The sequence below is a fragment of the Symphodus melops genome, assembly GCF_947650265.1.
Source record: "Symphodus melops genome assembly, chromosome: 2".
In the NCBI taxonomy this organism is placed as follows: Eukaryota; Metazoa; Chordata; class Actinopteri; order Labriformes; family Labridae; genus Symphodus; species Symphodus melops.
In genome coordinates, this window is record NC_136692.1 from 3,046,177 (window position 1) to 3,064,078 (window position 17,902).

At 43.3% G+C, this 17,902-nt stretch overlaps 2 protein-coding genes across 2 annotated transcripts; both read left to right on the forward strand.

Annotated features, from left to right (window-relative positions):
* Nucleotides 1-1,379: 1,379 nt before the first annotated feature.
* Nucleotides 1,380-7,151, forward strand: exoc1l (exocyst complex component 1 like). The gene is made up of 3 exons (XM_079337334.1): nucleotides 1,380-4,435; nucleotides 4,695-4,873; nucleotides 6,337-7,151. The coding sequence occupies exons 1-3, from the start codon at nucleotides 4,063-4,065 to the stop codon at nucleotides 6,604-6,606; spliced, it is 822 nt and encodes a 273-aa protein (XP_079193460.1). The 5' UTR covers nucleotides 1,380-4,062; the 3' UTR covers nucleotides 6,607-7,151.
* Nucleotides 7,152-7,964: 813 nt separating this feature from the next.
* On the forward strand, nucleotides 7,965-17,281 carry smc2 (structural maintenance of chromosomes 2). Its single transcript, XM_079337373.1, has 25 exons — nucleotides 7,965-8,318; nucleotides 9,195-9,344; nucleotides 9,425-9,547; nucleotides 9,636-9,674; nucleotides 9,763-9,873; nucleotides 9,986-10,030; nucleotides 10,142-10,375; nucleotides 10,867-11,016; nucleotides 11,107-11,340; nucleotides 11,415-11,574; nucleotides 12,422-12,539; nucleotides 12,930-13,068; nucleotides 13,165-13,284; nucleotides 13,412-13,616; nucleotides 13,724-13,859; nucleotides 14,172-14,296; nucleotides 14,606-14,799; nucleotides 14,884-15,027; nucleotides 15,248-15,322; nucleotides 15,435-15,554; nucleotides 15,639-15,839; nucleotides 15,951-16,067; nucleotides 16,409-16,569; nucleotides 16,653-16,800; nucleotides 16,874-17,281. Exons 1-25 carry the CDS (start codon nucleotides 8,151-8,153, stop codon nucleotides 17,057-17,059), a joined length of 3,603 nt encoding a protein of 1,200 aa, XP_079193499.1. The 5' UTR covers nucleotides 7,965-8,150; the 3' UTR covers nucleotides 17,060-17,281.
* The last annotated feature ends 621 nt before the right edge of the window (nucleotides 17,282-17,902 follow it).

The window sequence follows — 17,902 nt, forward strand, 5'->3', positions numbered from 1 at the left end:
AAGGGCCACAAATGGCCCCCAGGCCGCACTTTGGACACCCCTGCTTTAACCCAAACAAAGTCCATCAAAAATCAACAGTGGAATCAAGGAGCGACGAGGAAACAGATCCCTAACCGCAGGGAGGAAAGATGTATAAAATGACAACAACAGGGACGCTACACAGACTAAATAAGACGCAGGAGTAATCAGACACAGGTGCGACTGAGCACTCAGGTGAAGACAATCAGGGTGATCAACATGGAGGAAAACCAGACAAAGAGAGAGGAAGTAAAACAAGACTATGACACCAGCCCGAGGTATTTGTAGGAGTCCACAGCCTCCACTTCAGCTCCCTCTAACAGAACAGGTTGCATCCTCTGTCTGGACCTCTCAAAGTCAATGACCAGCTCCTTGGTCTTAGAGGTGTTGAGCTGTAGCTGGTTCGTGTGGCACCATGCAGCAAAGTCCCCCACCAGTGTTCGGTACTCCTCCTCCCTGCCATCCCTGATACACCCGACAATGGCTGTGTCGTCAGCGTACTTATGTATGTATGTAAACGTATATATGTAAACGTATGTAATTGAAAATTGGGCTCATCATTTCATGAATAAAGACGAGATTAAATGAAGTTAAATTTTTTAAAGTTTATTTACTGATTTCACAACTAGAAAATGTTCAACAAATTGAAGAGCCAAGACAGAAACATAAATGTTCTTTCTTTAGTTTTACATCTCAGTTTGTCTCATGTTGAGTGCCTTAAACTAAGTTCAGTAGTCTTTACATACTTTTAAGAATAGAGTGGAATAGCTGACTTAATGTTGTCATTTGTTTCTGTGCATATTTGTTGGCACACCCTACATTACTGCCTGTCTGTAAACCTGATTGTCAGAGTCATGAGATCAGCTCATTATGTGTCATATCCTGTAAAAACTGCTGCACTGTGTCATTGAATTAATGCTGAATCACTGCTGAACAACCAGCGCTGCTGTGACTGAATTATACTGCTGCAGGTCACAAACCTGATAAACTCCCTGAACTGAAAGCAAGACACATGGCCGGTTATGACCTCTGAAAGATATTTTATTATAAGTGAAACCTGACCAACACTTCGGGGAGAGTATTTCTATCTATCTATCTAAAAAAAAACAAAAAAAAACTTGAATTTCCCTCGGGATCAATAAAGTATCTATCTATCATTTATTTTTAGAAATAAATCCTTTTCTGTAAAACCAGTGCAGATATTTTGAAATGAAAATTCAATTAATCATTTAATCTGGTACATATCAGTCTTTGATTACTTGTTTATCTTTTTAGTTAATGTTTACGTTTGTACAAAGAGAGCACAGTCAACTGCGTGTTAAACATACCTCGCTAAAATAACCTAATTCTGATCAGCCTCAGCTCCAGCTTGTTGTCTGAAAGTTAGGCTGAGACCGGATTTCCAACATGGCGGCTGCTGCCAATGAAAACTTCAGAGCCACCTTGTAGTAACAGATTTTTCCTGAGTTGAAAATTCACATTTAAGCGTCCGTGTGACAACAACATATTTTTTCTGTATGCAAGAAGCTACAATAGAGAAGCTAATGTAGGACAGATTTAATTTCTTTTCATAGTTCTGGTCAGTAACATTTGAAAATTAACAATAAATATTCCGTAAACAAATAGAGTTGAAACAATTTGTGAAAATTAGTGCCGATATTGATGCTGAAGTAAAATCGTATCTGAGTTATTATTTCACGACTTCGTTTGGTGTCAGACTCCGACATTTTCTCCGTGTGATGATGAAAACCAATCAGAACTTGTTCAGTAGGTGACGTCATCTGCCCAATAAAAAAACTCTTCTATGAATCAGTAGTTCGGTGCACTGCATTAAATTGATTTAAATAAAAATCAGCGACTGACATCGGTTCATGCCACAGTGTTTGTCGATGTCTGACGGACTTCGCTTGATACAGATGTTGCACTGAATCATCTGCACATCCCCAGAAAACAGTCTTGTGGTTTTCTACAGCGGCCCACTTGTAGTTCTAGCCTTAAGGCTTGCACATTAAACAAAGTGATAGCTCTATTCTAGTTTGTGTAATAACAGTGCGGCTCTCATCATACCTGCTTACCAGCTCAGGGATTCTTCTCTGCTGCTTGTTCCTTCGTCTCTGTGAACTCAAGTTGCCCCCTCGAAGCTCCTCTTCCTCTCTGTCATCATTTTCATTTCTTCTCTGCTTCTCCTCGGATTAATCTGCTTTTTAAGGATTTTCTCAATCTATCATTTTCTCTCCTTTCACATCTTTCCTCTGCTCAGCAGCCCGTCCTGCATAAACGGTGCGTCACTTATTCTGAAGTTCATCACAACAATAAAAGCTTCTTTTTAAAAAAAAAAAAAAATCACCTTCTCTTTTCAGCTATAGGTTTTTCTTTGCGCATCGTTTTAATTCCCAAAAAGTATTCCTCTTTATCCTTCGTGTCAGCCTGTTTTCCTTTTTCCAGCTGCTCCTTCTTTTGTTTTTCGACTCCTTTCCTCCTACTTGCCGTGAGCACATCTGACTTTACTCCTCTACTTTACACACCTCCTCTTAATCCTCTTAAATCATGTGTGCATTGTTCCAAACCCCTCCCACCCCATCTTTAATCAGCACTATAAGAGATATAAATGTGTATCTTGTTGATTGTTCGAGCGAGGCTGCGTGTTTCCACACACAGTAAAGCTTTATTTTCTAACACAGATATGCACTGATGTCATGGAAACAGTCAATGATGGCAGGCTTTACTCAAAGCCTTCGATAACCTGTGATGAAAAGATTTTTAAAAATGCACAACGTTGATTGCTTGTGTCATTTTTTAGCTATTTGAGGGTACTTTTATTGTCTTAAATGTGCATCCTGTTTCCTTCCCTTCATCGTCTTTATGTGCCTCATCAAGTGACAATAACTGGAACCTTTGATGTGCAATATCTTCATTGTGGACGCCGTTGCCCAGTTAGACTCCTTTTTATTGCACACAGCAAACACACTGGGGTTAAAGTTTATGATAAGTAAGTTCAAAAAAACCTCATGTGTTATTCATGAGATTCAACACTTGTATCTTTCCTTACCTCGCTGCTTCCTGCTCATCCGCTCAGTTTTCCATCTCAGAGCCAAAGAGCCTTTCAAGAGAACACCCACAGAAACCATCATCAACATCAACAACAACAACAGTGAAGCACTTAGCAGTGGAGCGACCCATCTTTTGTTTTCATGAACGTGACAAATCCAATCCAGTGGAGCCACACTCTTCCCTGACATCAAATCAAATTAAACACTCGGCCTGGTTTGATTACAGAGCAGTCTCTCCCACGCCGTTTTGACGCCATTATCCTCAAGTTGAACTCTGAAAACAATTACTTGCAAGTGCAATATTGTGTTCTCTCTTGCTTATAGCAGTCCACCTATACAGAACTGTCCTGTGTAGTCATGATGACTAAAGAAGTATGGCTTCATTTATGCGCTTGTAAAATTCGTCCATTTAAGTGCTTCACCCCGCTTGTACCTGTTCCCAGAGATTGAATTATTACAGGGTAATGGAAACCATGCAGAGTGCTGTGGGACATCCTTTTCCCACACAACAACCGTTTAATCACAGACAACAATTGGGCGCCGAGCCACATTAGATATATCAACGTCTATACGAGCGAGCGAGTGGAGACACAAAGACCGCGGAAAGCAGGAAAGAGACTTTCAGTGTGTGCAATACAAGAAATAAAATAAATCACAGAACCACTACAGTACAGTACATATGCAGAACAACTGAAGTGCACCATGTGTGAAGTCTTTGGGTTAGATACACTCAACTGAAGTAAATACCACGAGTGAGATCCATATTAGCAGGAAACCTGAGCATCTGGGCTCCGTAATGGATCTTAATTGAAGCAATAAAAAAAGAGCGAAATGATAAAGAGATTGGCCCTTGTGATTGCTCCCTTTTTGCTAAATCCCTCCAGGGTGTGTTGGTATGTAGGCAGTACTTTAATGAAACATGAACATTGATCAACAGACCTGATTGTTGCAGAGTAAAGTGTGTGTGTGTGTGTGAGTGTGTGTGTGTGTGTATATGAGCTCATTACACACACACACAGCCACACACTTGAACGCGGTCAGACCAGGAAGAAATACACCACCACCAGCTCCCTCCCGACCACTGCCAGGCTTTCAGTCTTCAGTGTCCCGACCCGCTTCATCGTTTCCTCGCGTGGACTTTTTCGTCTCTCGTCGCTCTCTTCTTGTCTTTCTCGCCTTCAGTTTCTCTTTTTACTGGATTTTTTCCCCCCCCTTCCTCGATTCTTCTGTTCCTCCGTCTCCAGCGATGTCATCTCTTCTGAAGGAGGAGATGCAGAGAGTTTTATTCCGGCCTTCAAAACAGAGACTGGTGGAGTTTATTGAGATTGAAGAGCCATCGCATGGAAGGCATTTTCTCTGTGTCTCAGGTAAATAGCTTTGTCATTGATCAGATATTTGCTCTGAAGTTCATTGAAAAAATATGTAGATGGTTCCAGGGCTATTTCAAGATGTTTTAGTCCACTTGTTTCCAGAGGAATTTTCCTTTAAGTGTCACAGAGAATATAATTTGGGTTGAAGGGAATTACGCTGAGCACTCTCGCTAAAGATGTTTTATGTTAAGACTTGACATGGTTCCACGTTTGTTCACAAATTCCTCATTTTCCCTTTTTTTTTCTCGCCGTGCAGCCGCTAAAGGCAAAGTGGTGCAGCTGAGCATCGTGCGATGTCAGATATCTCAGACGCCCCTGAAGTCTGGCTCCAAGAAGTCCAGCACCAAACGCTCCAGCATACAGGAGTGCTACCGGAGGACGGAGGTCTGGTCCCTGCAGGACCTGACTCTAGTGGACGGACGAGACGCTGATGTGGTAACTTATCACACTCACTTATTCTCATTGCATCATTTGCTCAGCTCTCTGTAGAAGGCAGGTTTGCCACTTGGACTTGAATCATTAAAACACAACCTTTCTTTGAATGACTTTCGCTCACAATCACACAGAGAATGTTATTTATTCCACTCTCTCAGATTTCACACTTTCACTGCTGCATGTTTCATCAATGCTGTTCAGGATGAATATCGGTTGTCATCAGTCATCTCTAATTGAAATCAAAATCAAACAAAAACCTTTAAAACCAAGAGACAAGGCTCAAACAAAAAACACAAGTCAAAACACATTTTTTTTAAAAAAGGTACATTAAAGAGGACATATTGTCCCACTTCTCCACCTTTTCAAACAATTCCCTTATGGTCCAAATATATCATGAATCAAGCAGCAAAGGAGGTTTGTGACCCTGCAGAAACCAGCTCTCTCTGAACGCTCCGTTTTGGTGTGTGTGTCTCTTTAAATCCAATGACCCCGCCCCCTGAGTTTTCCCAGTTGACATCACTCCTCTGTAGAGAGAATAAAAAATGGCAGACCTGTGCAAAAGTTTAACTCTACTCTGGAGGTGGAGTCTGTGGGGAGGGGAAGGGATTATACTATTTGTCATATTTCCCAGCAGCCGATTTGATTTCATGAATCTCTGTTTCTTTTTGTCACATTTGGGGTCATTATAGACGGGTTGTCTCAATACTACAGTTTCAAACTTCTATACCTGATTCGACAACATGCCAACAGTGTTGTTTTTTTTAAAGGAGTTGTTCGCACATCCAACTCTCTCATGAAGTGAACGCTCTGCATTCTTCACGTTTTATTGAACCTTTGTCAAGTGTGGCCACGCACTCTACCAAGGCAACAGAAACTGAAAGTCCAGAAGCCTTAATATTTGGGAAATTCTTGTTTTTAATTTCCAGAATTTGCAAGCTGCATACTATTAGTCGGTTTATTTGAAAAAGGGACACTGTACAAAAAAACCCAAACACACATTAGTCTCAGAAGAGAAGAGATGCTTTGTACCAGATTTAGCTAACGAGCTCATTTGGTCCTGTAGACTGCATCTTGCACAAATACATTTGCCAATGCCTCCGTGTCACCTCCTTTGCTCTTTGTCTCTTTGTTAGAGATATAAATGTAACTTTTGAGTCACCAGGAGGACTTGTGAAATGTCACTGTTCACTGACCTGTGACTCTGAATGGACGACTGCTGATTTCTCTCCGGCCAGCTTTGTTTAAAAATGCCTGAAGATCTGTTTTTTTTTTAAAGGCTAGATTTGGATACTATCCTCATCCTCTAAAAAGTAGAGACTGTATCATTTGTAAAGCAGATCGTATTGAAAAGTTGGACACCCTTACGTTGTGGGGAATTAACGAGAGACAGATTTTAAAACGGATGCATTACATTTTTTTGTTTCAATAAGTAATTTTATTTCATTGTGTTCCTTTTGCTCCAGGACGACCCCTGCTTCCTGCTGCACTTTGACAAGGTTCGCACAGTGACGGCCGTCAGCTGCTCGGCCAAATACGCTTTCGTGCGAGCCCTGGTGGCGCTCAGCGACCAGCACTGTCAGAGGTCACTGAACCTGAGGAACTTTGATTGGGCCTACATCAAGCCCACCTCCTTTTACTCCAACAGAGGAGACTGTGTGGTTTTATCACAGATATGCTTCTATGCATTCAACCTTGTATGTCTGTCCATGTGTCCCGTGCCCCTGGATGCATGATTAAATGACACAATGATAGTTTGTGTTTTTGTGTGTGTGTGCCAAGTGAGGTATGTGGGGAACAAAAAAAGTAATGCATAACACTTGCTGGTTGGTGGATTCTAAATCACATTTGAATGACGAGTTCTTCACAGTGAAATGCATTTTACATAATGATCTAAAATGAAACAACTTGGTACTTGTGACTCTCTAACCTTCTTTTGTGATCTGTACATGTCCCTTTCTTTTGGGCAAAGACGACGTCACATCAGTTACGTGCCAGTCGTAATGGAAGGCAAGTGGAGAGAAACACAGAGTACTTAAAGGGGTTGAAGCACTCTTGAAACCATCTGGTTTTGTTCCTTCTCTTTATTCCATCACAAACTGTATGAATATTTGTCATTCAATAAATCTGATTGGTTGAAAAAAGCAAAGTCAGATATTTGGGTCACGGTGTTCATAAAGGAGTTGGTGGAGGTTAGGCTAGCTGGACCAGATGAGAACGCCTGTCTTCGAGCCTGCCTCCGGAGGATACTAAAGGAACTGCAAGTGTTTGCGCTTCCATGTTAACTCCATTTTTCCAACACTGGAGGTTAAGTCTGGTTATGATTGAGTATATTTTTGTGCGAATCTATTGCCTATTTTATTTTTTTTATTTTTTATTTTTTTAGGAAAATGCTTCTGACTCTGCTTTAAAGAAATATATTTTTACATGCGGCTTTTTGTGATCCCAAATGTGATGTTTCCCTTTTTATGGAGTTGATCCTTCTTTTAATTATTCTCTTTCTGCTTAAAGATCTTAACATTTCTTTACACAGGCTGATACTTTTGTTGTTTATTAATAGTGTGCATGGCATCTCACATAATTTGGTTTTCATAATCTTATAAGACACTACCCTAACATTTGGGGAAATTTGTCTTGGACTCAAAGTGCTGCCAAACACTCTGCTGTTACCATAGACTGTAAATATATAATAATAATAATAATAAATAATAATAAATAATGATAATTAATGATAATAATAATAATAAATAAATCATAATAATAAATAATAATAATAATAATAACAATAATAATAGTTTCCACTCAGGCAATAAATAAAGACAGAAAAAACACATAACACAAACACACACACATCGCTCCTGTAGTACCGCTCTCGGCACACAGATGGCGCCAAAATATGGACCAACGGTTTTTTAGTCTTAGATTATGCCTGTCGAAAAATAAATAATTATTCATATACATTTGTTATATTGCGGCGTTGTTTTAATTTTGCCTTCGACTTTCAGTTGATATAGGCTGGTTGATTATTTTAAATGCTGAAATGGAGACATTCGCTTTAAGATACAGGACTTTTCGTCGCCCCGTCGCCACGGAAACAGGCGGGACAGACCTGCGGGGTCCGTGATGATGTCTGCCGCCAAAATTCAAGTGAGAGGAAAGAAGAAGAGGAAGGTTGTAAACACGGGGCTGTATCCTGCAGTTTAGGGCTCTTTTTTTAAAAACACAAACACAACAGTCGTTTATCCTCCGCAGAGAGACAGAGAGAGGGGACAGCGTGAAGATGCACATCAAGTCTGTCATCATCGACGGGTTCAAATCCTACGCGCAGAGGACGGAGATCCACGGCTTCGACCCGCTGTTCAACGCCATCACAGGACTGAACGGCAGCGGGAAGTCCAACATTTTAGACTCCATATGTTTCCTGTTGGGCATTTCTAATCTCTCTCATGTGAGTACATCTACAGCCATGACTTGATGAAAGCTTTATCAGCCTGTCCTGAGTCTGAAAATAGATACTAAACCTTTGGACACAAACAACCCCAATATAAATCCTCTGCAGATATTCTAAATAGTTTTTTCTGTTTTATTTATTTATTTGTTTTCTTTTTTTATATAGAGCACTTTACATTCATGAATCTCAAAGTGCTACAGAGTTTAAAAGAATAAAATCGAGTCTCTCAAACTGGCATGCCACCCCAATATAAATCCTCTGCAGATATTCTAAATATTTTTTTCTGTTTTATTTATTTATTGTTTATTTGTTTTCTTTTTTTATATAGAGCATGAATCTCAGAGTTTAAATAAAAAATAAAATAAAACCGAGTCTCACAAACTGGTGTGAACAAACAAACATAAATTGCATTGTTTGTGTTGTTTATCATTTATTAACTTTAAAAAGCGACTCAATAGAGCAGAAACGTAGCTGACGTCTTTAGATACTATTAATACAAAGCACAACAAAAGTCACAATTTACACAATTTAAAAGAAATGTTTTTATTCTTTTGTTACTTTAGGACAGAGTCCATTGAATTTCCTTCAGCAAACAACAAAGTACATCTTCTTTAAAGTTCTTAACAATTGCAACCAACTTGTCTAAATGTCAAAAATACATTTATAATTTACTTTTACTTGTAGAAATGTTTCCAAAACAGTCCTTCATCAGACAGAAGGTCAAATACCAAAACCTCGGTTGAGTGTCACAGCTTTAGATTTATTTATTTTTTGGTAGCCGTAATTGTAGCTTTTTCTTTCCTTAAACCAGCGACATCATCTTTATTCTCAATCACCCAAACTGTTTGCTCTCTGTCGACTTCTACCTGGCAGGTTCGAGCATCCAACCTCCAGGACTTGGTTTACAAAAATGGACAGGGCGGTATCACCAAGGCAACCGTGTCCATCACCTTCGACAACACCAACAAGAGCCAGAGCCCGCTGGGATTCGAAACGCACGACGAGATCACCGTCACCAGACAGGTGTGCAAAAACGCCCGGATTTTAAAAGTCCCCTGACGTGTTCGTACGCCGTTTTTGAATGATGTCATACTTTGTTAAAGGTGGTCATCGGCGGCAGGAACAAGTACCTCATCAACGGAGTCAACGCTAACAACACCAGGGTCCAGGACTTGTTCTGCTCTGTCGGCCTCAACGTCAACAACCCACATTTCCTCATCATGCAGGTGAGGCAGCATCATGCTCGACGGCGTTCATGTTTCTTTTGTTTTTTTTTACAACATCGACACTTAAGAGATGTTTCCAATATTTCAGGGGAGGATCACCAAAGTGCTGAACATGAAGCCGCCTGAGGTAAGACACGCACGCCGTCTGCCGTCCCACCATCAGCAGCGCGTTCACATGTTCGATGTGTTTTTAACGAGGCGGCGCCTTCTTGCAGATCCTCGCCATGATTGAGGAGGCGGCGGGGACCAGGATGTACGAGTGTAAAAAGATTAGCGCTCAGAAAACCATCGAGAAGAAGGAGGCAAAGCTGAAGGAGATTCAGACGGTTTGTTCGGACAGCACCTTCCTTTTAAAATTCTCTGCATTTAAAAAAAAAAAAAAGAAGAAAATTCAACAAATACTGAATTTTAAAACTTATTTTGCGTCTACTTTTTAAGATTTTGGACGAGGAAATCACTCCAACCATGCAGAAGCTGCAAGAGGTCGGTGTGCTGTAAAATCCTGTTTGCTGTAGTGTGATGACAGATGATGCATTGTTCTGTTTTCTTTTTTTTTTTAACCTTCCTTCCTTCCTTCCTTCCTTCCTTCCTCAGGAACGCTCGTCCTACCTGGAGTACCAGAAGCTGATGCGTGAGATCCAGCACTTGTCGCGGCTCTACGTGGCCTGGCTGTTTGTGTGCGCGGAGGAAACCAAGCTGAAGTCGGCCGACAACCTGAAGGGGCTGCAGGACAACATCATGAAGATGCAAGCGTGCATGGCGGAGAACGAGAGCAAAGTCAAGGAGCTGTCGGCCCAGATTCAGGAGCTGCAGAAGAAGAAAGACCAGGTACCCTAAAAAAAAAAGAAAAGAAAAGATGTGAAGCTGCAGTTTGATGTTTGACGATCTTTTTGTCAGTCTTCCTGCCTCAGTCTTCGATCGCTCCTATTTAAACTAGTTTCCCTATTTTTTTTTCTGTTGAGTTAAAAAGACACAGCAGTAGAAATGTGAAATATTATTTAGTTGAGATGCCCCGATATTCAGAATAACACTCAGATCGTTCTTTGTAATTCATCGAAGGTTACTTTCAGTCAGCCTGATCTTCACTGTGACTTTTTTGATAATCGGGACAGGTGTTGATTTATGTGCAAATATGCAGCCAGAAGAGAAACCAGAAGTCAGACCTGTCAGATATCTCCAGGCTGAGATGATATCATGACCTCACTTTCTCATCAGACAGGCTGTTTTATGACCTCCCAACACGGATCTATCAGTGTATCTCTACGATCGAGCCCAGCACACTCCCTGGAGGTGTTATGTTGGTGTGCTCTTCTCCCCAGGAGGTGAACGGTGTTTTGAAATCCCTGGAGGAGGCGCTAGCTGACGTGCAGAGAGTGGACGCTAAAGCTCAGAGTGCGCTCGACGTGAAGAAGCAGAATGTGAAAGACGAAACCAAGAAGAGACAGGAGCTCGTCAAGAGTATGGAGGAGGTACGAGAGCTGTACGAGTCGATGACACGGGGAGTCTTTTTGGTGAGATTCTGGATCTTGAACCTGTGTCGGGGTTTCTTTCATATGTAGGACAAGAAGATGCTGGTGGTGAAGGAAAAGGAGGTGTCAAAGTTCACGGAGCAGCTTCAGGCTCTGCAGGAGGAGGGGCAGAAAGACAGCGCAGCGCTGGAAGCAGCCGAGCAGCATTTCAGAGCCGTGTCCGCCGGCCTTTCAACCAATGAGGACGGAGAGGAGGCCACGCTGGCCGGACAGATGATGACCTGCAAGAACGACATGAGCAAGGCGGACACCGAGGCCAAGCAGGTGAGCACACGGCCGACAGAGCCGGGGAGGTGTTTGTCATCGAACGCAGGTTTAACTCTCCGTCGTCTCTGCAGGCCCAGATGACCCTGAAGCACGCGCAGGCGGAGCTCAAGACCAAACAGGCCGAGGTGAAGAAGATGGACAGTGGCTACAAGAAAGACCAGGACGCCCTGCAGGCTGTCAGGAGCAGCAGGGACAAACTCCAGGCTGAACTGGCGAAACTCAACTATGAAGGTACTGTATGTGTCGGCCTGTTTTTCAAGGACCATTTTCAAAAAACCATGAGGAGAGATTAAAGCCACACACACACACACACATTTATACGACTCATTTAATTTAGCTTTAAATACTAAAACAGCCATGATGAGCACATTTAGATCCAGCCCGCTCTGCTCCTTACTTTAACACCACATGCAGGTTTTCAGGTATAAAGTTCATCAACTGACATCATCGCAGTCAGAAAATAATGTGTTTATTATTTTTAAATCACATGACCTTTCGATGTCTCGTAGTTAATCCTCGGTCGCGTCTTCCTGCAGGAGGAGAGGTTGAAACTGAAGCGCCTTTCTTTAGCGAGTTCCTTTTTTTTCTGGTTCAGTCTGAACAGTCAATCCAACGAAGGCTCCTTCTTTTTTTCTGTCAGGTATTTAGTCCAAACAGGGGTTTAATCAAACTCAGCTTAATACACAAAACAAAAGCACAACAACCCAGTACATGACACCGAAGTTCAGTCATTAATCCCAATTAAAAGAAAATTAAAAATAGGTGTTTGACAGTCGCAGTTTTATGGAAACTCGATTCCTCCAGTAGAAAAAATAATAAAAACTTTTTTTGAAATATGACTTAGTATCTCATAATTCTGAGAAAGCAATACTTAACAATGGAGAAAAAAAAGTTTGTATTTTTATTATTATTTTTTTTTTCTAACTGGCAGAATCTTCCAGAGTTTGATTCAAGAGTGAAGAGTAAAAAATGAGAACAAATCCAAGACATCAGTCCCGATGGGAATATTGTAACTTCCTGTTCCCTTCTGTCGGATGGAGGTGAGCAGAACTAAAAGACTCCTTGTGTCTCAATGCAGACGGGAAGGAGGAGAGTCTGCTGGAGAAGAGACGGCAGCTGTCCAGAGAGGCGTCCAAACTCAAAGAGACGTACGAGAGGCTCATATCTCGCTTCCCCAACCTGCGCTTCGACTACAAGTAAGAACCCACCCAACGTCTCTTTAAACCCCCCCCCCCCCCCCCAAAGATCCATCAGGATAGTCTTTGCCTCTTACAGCCAGACTCGCCCTCTTGTGGACACTTCAGGTACTGCAGTGATTTTGAGCTTCTGTACTGGTTTAATTTTTTAAAGTCAGTTTGTTTCTTCGCTCGGTAGTTTTTTAAATACGACAGCGTTGTATTCAAGTAAATATACCTGGTGATATTTCAGCACTGGGAATAAAATCTACATTTTGTCACAGCGTCCGTTTTCAGCTTTTTATGGTGCCAGAAAGAGCTGAGATTTTATTTATTTATTTATTTTTTCTCTTTGAACCTGAATCTCACTGAGTTTCAGCGACATGTGTTTCCTGTTTTGTCTTTTTAAAGGGACCCAGAGCGAGGATGGGACCGCAGCAAAGTGAAGGGGCTGCTCGCTAACCTGATCACAGTGCGTGATCTCTCCTACTCGACCGGGCTGGAGGTGGTGGCAGGGGGCCGGCTCTACAACATCGTGGTGGACACAGAGGTGGGCGAAGTGTTGGACTTTTCCTGAGTTTCTCTGCAGACCACTCGGTCAGTCTAAGAGGACTCATTTCTGTCAATTATTTTTTGCTGTTGCTAGGTGACCGGTAAAAAGCTGCTGGAGAAGGGAGAGCTGCAGCGCAGGTACACCATCATCCCGCTGAACAAGATCTCTGCCAGGACGCTCAACGAGCGAGTGGTCAGCGCTGCCAAGAGCCTGGTGAGAGATCTGAATGATGATAGATAGATAGATACTTTATTGATCCCGAGGGGGGTTTTATGATGAGCATAAAACACGACAACCAAACTCTGTCTCTGACTCCTCTCTGTGCGTCTGTGTGTCTCAGGTTGGAGAAGACAACGTCCACACGGCTCTGTCGCTGGTGGGCTACGAGTCCGACCTGCGTAAGGCCATGGAGTACGTCTTCGGCTCCACGCTGGTGTGCGACACCCTGGACAACGCCAAACGAGTGGCTTTCGATAGGCAGGTGATGACCAAGACGGTCACTCTCGGAGGGGACATCTTTGATCCTCAGGGGACTCTGAGCGGAGGTGAGGACAAACTGCACTCGAGCCACATCTACGTCCCAACAACAACAACAACACATTTCTGAACTGGATGCGGTCGCTGCTTCTTCTTTTTTTTTTTCCTGGTGCAGGCGCTCGCTCTCAGTCGGCCTCGGTTCTGTCCAGCCTGCAGGAGCTGAAGGAGGTTCGAGACAACTTGAACGAGAGTGAAGCCCAGCTGCAGGAAACGGAGCGACAGCTGTCCAGCCTGAAGGGAGTCGCAGAGAAGTAGGTGACGCTTTGTAACGACTCTAAAATGGAGCTTGGCATCAGGGATCATCATTGGTGGGGACAGAAACGACAATTCAGTTCAATTTAAATAAAAAACTTTATTTGTCCACGGAGGGTAACACAGAGGGGTAAATGAACATTTTAGCGCAGGTGTACTAAAATGTAAGTACAAAATACAACATTACAACATTTAGAAAGCGTCGCATCTCCAGAGTTTGTCCACCAGAGGGAGCTGACAGGTTGGACTTCATCGGACTCTCGCACGGTCCCAGCTTTGTCTCTCACCTTCCACGTGTTCTCCACCTCCAGGTACCGCCAGCTGAAGCAGCAGCATGAGCTGAAGGTGGAGGAGGAGCAGATCCTGCAGGCCAAAGTGCAGCAGAGCTCCTTCCACCAGCAGCAAGAGGAGCTGGAGAGGCTGCGCAAGGCTATTGGTCAGAAATCTCTCTCTCTCTTTTTTTTTTAATTTTTTTTTTTTATGTTCTCCCTAAATGTACCAAAACACGGCACCCATCAAAATATCCTCACACTGTTTCTCTTTGAACTCATCTGTGGTTAGCTGTCAGATCAAGGAGAACTCGGGTTTCTGTCTGCGTGTTGACTTCTAGCTAACATCAGATAATTAAAGAGTTGACTTCTTTCAGGCCAGAAGAATCTATAAATCCAGATAAATCAACGCAGAAAGTCTAACTAATGCATAAAGTGTAATGCTGGAATAATTCTCCTCTTGTTTGTTTGTTCAGAGGAGAGCGAGGAGACCTTGCGTGTCACCAAGGATGTGCAGAAACGGGCTGAAGAGAAGTACAAGGTGCTGGAGAACAAGATGAAGAACGCAGAGGCGGAGAGGGAGAAGGAACTGAAAGCCGCCCAGCAGAAACTCAACGCCGCCAAGGCCAAGGCCGACGCCTTCAACAAGAAGCTGAAGCAGAAGCAGCAGGTACAGTGAAGCGGTCATTCTGTCCGTCCGGCGCTCTGCGTTGGAGCTGCACGCTGACGAGTAACCGCCTCGCGTCTTTCACAGGAGTCTGAGGCCGTGGCCCTGGAGCTGGAGGAGCTGCGGAGGGAGCAGGCCGGGTACGAGCAGCAGATTCAGGCCGTGGACGAAGCAGTGAAGGCCATCCAGGAGCAGATCGACAGCATGGCCTGCACTGTCGCACAGAACAAGGTTTGATTCCCACCGCGTCCTCACTTCAGCACATCCGCCTTAAAAGGAGACGTTTTAAACGTGCAGTACGTAAAACCCACCAGCAGGAGGCTCTCAATCAAAAGATGAGGTCGCGGCGTTCAGGAGGTGGTCAACTTTCACCACAGCTCAGAAAAAAGCCGTTATCATGACTGTCATCGTTTGCTCTCTCTCTCCTCTCTCTCGCTCGCTCGCTGTGCAGGAGGGCGTGCGTAACGCCCAGGAGGAGCTCGCCAAACAGAAGGAGGTGATCATGACTCAGGACAAAGAGCTCAAAGTGAGTACAGTCTGTAAAGATGGCCGTGCTGTGGACACGCGCTACTAAAGGGCCTTTGACTCACGCCAGCTTTGAACAATTTGAACTTTTTAAATTTATTTTATAAACCTAGGCGAAGAGCTCAGAGGCCAATAAAATCAGAGAGCAGAACAACGAAGTCCAGCTGAAGATCAAAGAGCTGGAACACAACATCAGCAAACACCGCAAGGACTCACAGGACGCTGCCGACAAGGTACACACACACACACACACACACACACACACACTCCTCATCAGGAGGAGATGTCCCTCGTCACCACCCTCCTCCGTTCCTCAGGTGTCCCGGATGCTGGAGGAACATGACTGGATCCAGTCGGAGCGGCAGTTCTTCGGCCAGCCCAACACGTCCTACGACTTTAAGACGAACAACCCGCGAGAAGCCGGTCAGCGTCTGAAGAAGCTGGAGGAGACCACGAGCAAGCTGGAGAGGAACGTCAACAAGAGAGCCATGAACATGCTGAACGAGGCCGAGGAGAGGGTGAGAGGGCGGAGACGCCAGGACAACCAATCCCCCCCCCCCCCCCCCCCCCCCCCCCCCGACTTAAAAAAAAAAAAAAAAAAAAAAGACTAACAACTTTTTTTTTTGCAGTACAATGACCTGATGAAGAAGAAGAGGATCGTGGAGAACGACAAAGCAAAGATCTTGCAGACCATCGAGGAGCTGGACCAGAAGAAGAACGAGGCTCTGAACTTGGCCTGGCAGAAGGTGAGCTCTCTTTCTCTTCTCTCAGCTGCTGTGAGGTCACCGACGGATGTTACGTAACAAGAGAAGGGATTTCATAGTTCGGGAAAACACCGATATTTTTATTTATTTATTTATTTTTTTAATTTATTTTTTTTTCTTTCTTTCTTTTTTTTTTTTTTTCTTTTTATTCTTTTTTTTTTTTTGTTGAGGTGTGAAGTGTGACCGGAATCATAAATATGCATGAAGGTCTCGTCTTGGAATCAAAATAATTTTTCCTCGGCCTTGTCTCCTCCTGTCATATATATCGATTTACACTTTTTTTTTTCCCCCCCCTTGATGTTATCATGTGCTCCTCTTTGCAGGTAAACAAGGACTTTGGCTCCATCTTCTCCACGCTGCTTCCTGGAGCCACGGCCAAACTGGCTCCTCCTCAGGGCTGTGGGGTCTTGGATGGCCTGGAATTCAAGGTGGCCTTGGGAAACACCTGGAAGGAGAACCTCACTGAGCTCAGCGGGGGGCAAAGGTGAGCAGAAACACTTCGGTCCTTCGTTTTTTTTTTTTTTTTAGGGATGTTGAAGTGTTGAGAGCTCTTCCTGTGTCTTTCAGATCCCTGGTGGCCTTGTCTCTCATCCTCGCCATGCTGCTGTTCAAACCGGCTCCCATCTACATCTTAGACGAGGTGGACGCTGCCCTGGATCTCTCACACACACAGAACATCGGGCAGATGCTGCGCACACACTTTACACACTCCCAGGTACGTCCTCTCGCCCTTGAGGTTACCCGAGGTCACCCGCTTTGACTCTGACACCTTCGTTTCTCTCCCGCAGTTTGTGGTGGTGTCTCTAAAGGACGGCATGTTCACCAACGCCAACGTCCTCTTCAAGACCAAGTTTGTGGACGGCATGTCCACAGTGTCACGGACGGCGCTCAGCCAGAGCGACGCCAACCTTCCCCAGAAAGGTCACGACAAGGCTCGCCTCAAAGACAAGAGGAACAAGCAGCTCATTGGCTGATTGTTGCTTCTTTTAATAAGACCCCTCACCAATCAGTCCTGTATATTCTCTCTTTGTCCGGGTGGGGAGTAAATGTGGAGTCACTTTCTCTGCTCTTTTCTGAACTGTTCTTTTTTTATCCTTTGACTCTATTTTCACGCTCTCATTCTGCGACTAATGATCGCTGTTCTATGCTGCTGATGTGTTTATATATTTTAGTAAATAAAGCAGGTCAAGTGTAAACATCTGACTCCTTTTTTTTTTTTTTTGACTTTTACCTGCAGAGCAAACTCGATGAAACTTCAGCCCACACATTTTTAAACACACTGAGGCTGGATGAGCTCGCCTTGTTAGGTTAATGTGGAAAAACTGCATCTAAAGATCTCAGCGACAGTGAACAGTCACTTCAGAAGAAAGACTCGTCAGTGTCTTTAAATGTTAATACACAGTAATAAAACAAAAGCAGAAAAAAAAAATTTCAGCAGATTGTGAACGAAAATAAAGTTTAGCCGACAATTGCTCAAAAATCTGACAAAAATTTACAAAACTGTAGCTTACATGACTTACTCAAAACTTTTACATGAAAATTCCTTGAACACAAAATTCTCCAAAACAATATGAACATTTCAGTGAATTTTTTTTTTTCCAAAGTAAATATCTTGAAGATTTCTTAAAAATTTAGATGTTTTTATGAAAAATTTACAAGAAACTTTTGGATAAAAAAAGCTGAGATGAGTTCATTATTTTCTTGTAGCCCACTTAAATCAGTGATTGTCTCAAGTCGCGTCTTCAGGACACTTTTTGAAGCGCTCGGTCTCAGTGGGCAGGGCTCCGGATTTCGAGACCACCGATTGGTGGGTTTTC